The following is a 7,365-nucleotide window of genomic DNA, read 5'->3' on the forward strand; positions in this document are numbered from 1 at the left end:
AAGCCCATATTAAGTCATAAACCACAACTTGACTTCAAATAATTCAACTAAGGCATCCTTTCTAATAACGTTATTTCCAAGAAATTATTACATAGAGATATAAACAATGCCTATTTTCCTTTTTAATTACCCCACTTGTCCTACCCTGAAGGAGACTTCTCAACTTTGACCAATATTAATTATACGCGCACCATATAGATAAATATAAAGGTTTACATAGAAAGAACCCAAAGATTAAAGCCGGTCTTCTCATATCGTTTATCCTTCCTCTCTCTCCCTTCTCAGTTGTCTGTTTCATTTGATTCATAGATGGATTTAGAGCAAGAAGAGATGCAATTCCTTGGAGTGTTTGATATACTTAAAGAAGCCTACAAAATCATCCTCACATGTAGAAAAATCTTCAGCCAAATAACGCTTACCTTAATCATCCCTCTATCCCTCTTGATTTTAATCCACATAGAAGTCTCTGACATCCTTTTCCGCAACATAATCCACAACCAGGTCGACCTGGTGGATACCCAAGTCGGAACACCCAAGTACAACACCCTCTCTCGCCACATCTCCTCCGAATGGACCTATCTTTGGCTCTTCAAAGGTCTTTACTTCACTTTCCTCCTCATCTTCTCCCTCCTCTCCACCTCTGCAGTCGTCTACACCGTTGCCTCGGTCTACACCGCCCGAGAATTATCCTTCAAAAAGGTCATCAGTGTCGTTCCCAAGGTTTGGAAGCGCCTCATGATAACCTTCTTGTGGACCTTCCTGGCCTTCTTCCTCTACAACTTCCTCGCCTTAATTATATTGGTTATCTTTACTGTTATAATGGTTGAATATTCATTCCAGCCGGGGTTGGTTATGCTTGTCGTTTTGGGGTTGTTGTATGTTGTAGGAAACATATACATGAGTCTGATTTGGCAGCTGGCCTCTGTCGTTTCTGTTCTTGAAGAAGTTCGTGGGATTCAAGCCATGAAGAAGAGCAAAGCGTTGATCAAGGGAAAGATGTGGACATCCATTTTCTTATTTGGGATTCTCACAGTTTTCAGCTTCCTCTTCCAATTCACCTTTCAGAAGCTTGTCGTTCACGGATGGTCGTTTGGGTTGTTTGGTAGAGCAGCATACGGTGTCGTTTGCTTGTTGGTCTTCGTCGTGTTGATGCTTTTGGGGCTTGTTACACAGACCATTCTTTACTTCGTTTGCAAATCTTATCACCATGAGAACATAGACAAGTCAGCTCTTTCCAATCACCTTGAGGTTTATCTACTCGGAGAATATGTCCCTCTCAAGACCAAGGATGTTCAACTTCAACACTTTGAAGTTTAATTTTTTGATCATCATTTACTTATCTGTGTGTGATCAAGTCTTAATCTGTTGTTGTCCTTTGGTTTTCTTTTAGAGTATATAATTTAATTACATACTAGTTATAAATAAGATATGATGAATCTGGATTCCACTGCATTAATGAAAAGAAGAAACACATTTTTTTGCCCAAATCAATTGTTTGGCCTTACTTTATTAGTTTTCCATGAACACATCTTTTTCCTTGCAAACCGTTGCTATTTAATAAACTAAATAACTATTTAATTGAAATGGTCAATTTTTTATTTTTTTTTTCCGTTTTTCTTTTTTTCTATTTGAGGTGTGTGAGAATCATTGACGAAGCTATAAATTGTAGGTGAGCCAGCTCCCTCACCTCAATTATTTTACATCTTCATATATATGCTAATTCACACATAAATTAATTTCATTCTCATATTGTGTTGACCCCGGACCTTGCTAGGGACTGAGCGATAATTTCAATCGTTTATGATGTTTCGTGGGCAATTTGTTAAATTCTTTGGCCAAGAATATTTCAAAATAAAATAAATATTCAAAAGTAATTAATTAATTATATAAATAATAAAATTACAAATTTTTATAAAGTAGAATTAACATATCTATTCTATACAAAACTAGTTAACAATCCACGCTTCGCGCAGGATGTTTAGGGTGTGTTTGGAAGTAACTGTGTAATTACTAGCTAGGGTAATTACTAGGATAGTAATTACATAATTTAGTAATTACACTATATTTTAAAATTCAAGGTGTATTTTGATATGAGGTGGTAATTACATATGAATTCCTAATATATTGTTTGGCAAAATAGTTAGTGTTGCCCCTGATTTTGCCCAATGTACGTGGACCAACCAGACAAGGACACGTGGATCAAGCAAGTTACAAAATCAGCTAAGTCTTTGTGTCGTAAGGCAGCGTCCAGGACGTAGCTCCCGGAGAAGGCGTATGGAACCCCATATGCTCCCGGAAGCTCGAGTAATGCTAAGGCATCTCCGCGAGGTGTCAGGTCTCTCCTGAGCAATCAAGTCGCATTAAATGTCGCATGGGAGGAAGCGTGTTGGGACTGCTACACGCAATAAAGTCTGACGGCATAACCTCCAACCAACAGCTACAAAGTAATGATCATTTAAGTCTAGCGACGGCTACACTGTGAAGAGTCACATCAGTCAAAAGGCAATAAGGACATTCCACATAAAAACCCTACAACACCTAGGGATTTGACCATGCATTTGTTGGAATTTATTTTACCAGGATCTTAGATCTACTCACAAGTATGTTTATTAACATCCTAAATAAGAACTTTCTAAAACGATAAATTAAACACATATAAAGTTTAAGAAACCTTACATTGGGTGCAGCGGAATAATATGACTCCTTCCGTTCAGATATCTAGCCCTTGATTCCTTTACGTAGCGAGCATTATCAATATCTGAACCTGGATCTCTTTCTCTGAATCTTTTATGCTGAAACTCCTTTGCTGATGATCTTTCTTCACGATCTTCCTCACTATGATTGAGGTATCACTTGATGTGTGTGGGCACTACTGTAATCACTAAGGATTTCGAAATTCTCAAGAGGGAAGAGAAGAAGTGACAGCTAAAGATAGGGAGAGAGAAGGCTCAGGTTTTTCTCTGAAGGAAAAATAGAAAATTTAAGTGTGATTTTCCTGAAGCCTTCACTATCTATTTATAGCATTCCACTAGGGTTAGGTTTGAATTATTTGGCATTAAAATAATGAAAATATCAGTTTAAATTTCCTACAAAAGTGGCAGGCCCTATACTAGTGGATTTGGGCCTCACTTTTTGCAATTTTGCAGTTTTACCTTTTCTGCACCTGATTTTCTCAAAAACGCCAATTTTCAAATTCAACCATTTAAATGCCAATTCTAACTATTTAATAACTATAAATAATTATTAAATAATATTGTCATTTATCATATTTATTAATTGAACCATACAAAGTATCATAATTAACAAATATGCCCCTATAAACTCTTTCTTTACAATTTCGCCCTTACTTAGTGAAAAATTCACAAATAGACATAGTCTAATTTGAGAATTATAATTGATTAATCAAAACCAATTACATGAGTCTTACAAGCAATATTATCTCAACTAGTGGGGGGACCATGGGTCTATATAACCGAGCTTCCAATAAGTAGATCAAGAATTTAGCACTAAAATTCACTAACTTATTAATTCTTCGTTGAATCCACGCATAGAACTTAGAATTGCACTCTCAGTATATAGAATGCTCTATATGTTCCACCATATAGACACATCATTAGTTATCCATTGTTATAATCCTAATTTGATCAATGATCCTCTATATGAATGATCTACACTGTAAAGGGATTAAATTACCGTTACACCCTACAATGTATTTATTCCTTAAAACACTTGACCCCGTATAAATGATATTTCAGCTTATGTGAAATGAGTACTCCACCATTTATGTTCGTTTGGTCAAGCTCGAAGGAGATCATCCTTTGCTTACTATTCGCCAGATAGAAGCTATAGATTCCATGTTTATGATAGCGCTCCCACTCAATTGCACTACCGTGTTCCCAAAATGTACGTATCACCCTGACCTAAAAGTAGGCTTAACTAACAAATCAAAGAACACGAATAGCCTTTCAAGATTGAGCCTAATCATAACAGGATTAAGAACATTTGATCTAGGATCAACTAGGCGATATTGACTTGAATAGATATTACGGTAAGTTTAATAAATCTAAGTCAAAGTTCAATATCGGTCCCTTCCGATGCATACTCCATGCATCCAACCTGAGCTTTACTTTAACCAATGTTCTGGAAAGAACATAGTATTTCTCCAAATACAAGTAAACTCTTGTTGTAGATTATCATATCAGTAAAACCCTGTGTCTGATAAATCTAGGAAACTTTACTCACATAGTCATGTTTACTTTCCAATGTGTTGACGGCACAATAAACAGGATCAAGTATGTGAAAAGGGTTTCAGATGAATTTATACATTATGTACATATAATCATGAAATAAATCATGTGAACCATGCAACATTAAATGTTATTTCTGATCAACATTAATAAGTACATCTGATTATATTGAAATGAGTTTTATTTAGGGCATAAAACCCAACAAACTCCCACTTGCACTAATATAAAACAAAAAGTGCGTTTCAAATAATCTCAACACCTTGATATACAAATCAAGTGTAGTAGTAGTAAACTCCTCGTAATAGGATATGAAAAGTTGAATTAACCACAACCTTTTCTCCACCATTACTCTTCCTTAATCACAAAATCATTGATAATGTGAAATTCCTATCTATATGTCTACTCTCTTGGGATACTGGATTCTATATCTTTGGCAACTACTTTTGGTTAATCAGGAAATTAACACTAGTAGTTTAAGGCAATTTGGAATGATGCCAAAAATGTATAGAACTTTCCTTAGACTGAATAAGTACCTTTCCTGCAGCTTTAACATTCAGTCTCTCTCTGGTAGACCTAGAGACTTCAGATAGGTTTTTACACTTCTCTAAAATCACTATTCCACCCCCAGAGTAACCACCATCTTATCAGAAAGATTTACTAGCACAAAGGCAAATTTCGAAATCTGATATGGTGTAGTCTAAGAGTTTTAAACACACCCTTATAGACTAACATATAGTTCCTCTTCTTAATCTTAAAATTTACTTGATTGTCTTCCAATGTTCTTCTCCTGGATTAATCTGATACCTACTCATTACTCCCACTCAACGAGCGGAGTGTCTGGTCTAAGGCATACAAAAGCATATCTAAGACCTCTCACTGTTGATGTAAGAAATTCTTTCATGGCTTTATCTTTTCTGGAATAGTTAAGACTTTTCCTTAGATAAATAAAATCTGTACCTAAGAAGTTGTGAAGCTTCTATAGATTGCCATTAGAAAGAAAATGCTTCAGCATCTTACTAAAGTATGTTGCTTGCATTAGAGTAAGTAATTACTAGGTATACCACAAGCCATAAGTTTAGATAAACTCAAACCTTTAATACTAGGAACATGAAGTTTTGTTAAGTCCATTGAATAGACTTATAAACAAAAATTTCCTTTTATGTCCTTGTAATAGAAAACTTTAGGTTATTCCATGTGAATGGATTAAACCATAGTTCTATTGGCTTTCTTCTTAGTTTCTTATCTTGACAATCCATTACTTGTTTAAACTCACAATGGATTTTAACCACTAGTGTCTCCCAAGTCATAAGAAGGTGAGTTCCTAGAAACTCTCCCACTACGACAAGGTACCGTGAATTATGTCGAAGAAAACTAAATGGTATTAACCTCTTTGGTTGTGACAAGACAACAGAGGCAGTGGGATCATCATATATTATATAAGATGATAGAACACTTTTGGAATCAAGAATTAAATATCTCCTTTATTTGCTACTTGTTTTTCAGACTTAGTCATTTTCTTAGAAAAGTAGTATTTGTTTGAACAAACACTTTCTTATCTATTGACAATGGGATGGTCCACCCCTAATCACTTAGAATAGCTAAGAAACCATGGTTAACAGTTCTAGCTTTTCTTAAGATTTTGATTAGGTCATCCATGAATCTAGTAATGATTTACACTAAGTATACAACCATTACATCATTCTGAAATTGTATTACCATAGAAGGAATTAGGCAACGACTAGTAACTAATCATCAATATGCAACTCGAAATTTTTGGGGAGGTAAGTTTGGATATAATTCAAAAATCAATTTAATGATCTTTGAACTGCATATCTACTAACTATTTCTCCACCCCTATCAGTTCGCAAGATCTTTAACCACTTACCTTAATGGTTTTAACCATTGCTAGAAATTAATGAAATTTTTCAAACATTTCAAATTTCTTTGCTAAAAGGTATAATCTAGAGTTATCGTTTTAAGAATACAACGAAAAACTCATATCCACCCCTGAATGTACATCCATCTGCGAATGAGATGAACTACTTTCAGTGGATATAGGCATATTAACTCTTTGCAGAGATTGATCTTGTCAAATCTACTATGAACAAGATACAAATGCCATAGATGAAAAAAAATTGGTAGTGTCTATTGATGACATAGGTTTAGCTACATCAAAGAGTTCTTAGAATACTGCAAGTGGATCCTGGTCACAGAATACCTAACTCATATTCCATACAGTTTGAATCCATTAATAGAAGATGGATATTAAACACTTGAGAAAGTGTAACTGTATTGTATCTGGAATTAGAAATATAAAGTAATTTCTGTTTGGATTCTAAAATTAAAGTCAAAGACTTAAATTTATACCAAATATTATGAGTAATTCTATCTTGGACCAGGACTACTAATACAAACTCTAAGTCAGATTTGCCCATACAAGTAGGAGATTTCTAAGATTGAGGATTTAAATCAATTGGGAATAGAATTTCGGGATTATAATCATATGCGTCATATAAAATGACATGAAATGATTTATAGACCATTCATCCAATGATATGTTTTGAAAGCTAATAAGCTAAGAGGAATTAGGATAATTTCGTTTAAAATAAGAATCCAACGATGCTTCGATTAGCGAAAGTCAAAGTAATCTTATTTATATAATCTTCTTGTTTCATATCGTAAAAATACTAGTCTAAGGTGTCATCAATTGATGAACAGCTAGATGTCGCATATACAATATTTATCTTTCGAGATCTTACACTATTATGTATGTCTAATGGTGAAAATCCATTAGGGATTTATCTCATTAGATAAACACGCCAAGTTAGACCAACAATGAAGATTCGAAATTAAACTACAACTTAATAACAGAAAATAACATGGTTCAATATAAATGCATACACAATTCAGAAATTATAAGCGTATAGCAAGTAGGAATGACAAGTGAAAATACTAAAACTTATAATCCTAAATAATTTCTAAGGTTTTCAACAAACTGATATCAGTGTCCCGTTTAGGCGAGAGTCAAAGCTACCATTCATTGAATAGAGTTGTCAGCTCGTCTAAAATGTTAAACATTCTAGCAACCTTTTATTCGATCAAGATTGGAAGTCAGCGT

General features: G+C 34.5%; 1 protein-coding gene across 1 annotated transcript; it reads left to right on the forward strand.

The window, feature by feature from the left end:
• Nucleotides 1-309: 309 nt before the first annotated feature.
• On the forward strand, nucleotides 310-1,317 carry LOC115717864 (uncharacterized). The gene has a single exon (XM_030646835.2). It carries the CDS (start codon nucleotides 310-312, stop codon nucleotides 1,315-1,317), a length of 1,008 nt encoding a protein of 335 aa, XP_030502695.2.
• Nucleotides 1,318-7,365: the final 6,048 nt, after the last annotated feature.

This window comes from Cannabis sativa, chromosome 5 (genome assembly GCF_029168945.1).
Source record: "Cannabis sativa cultivar Pink pepper isolate KNU-18-1 chromosome 5, ASM2916894v1, whole genome shotgun sequence".
Taxonomy (NCBI): Eukaryota; Viridiplantae; Streptophyta; class Magnoliopsida; order Rosales; family Cannabaceae; genus Cannabis; species Cannabis sativa.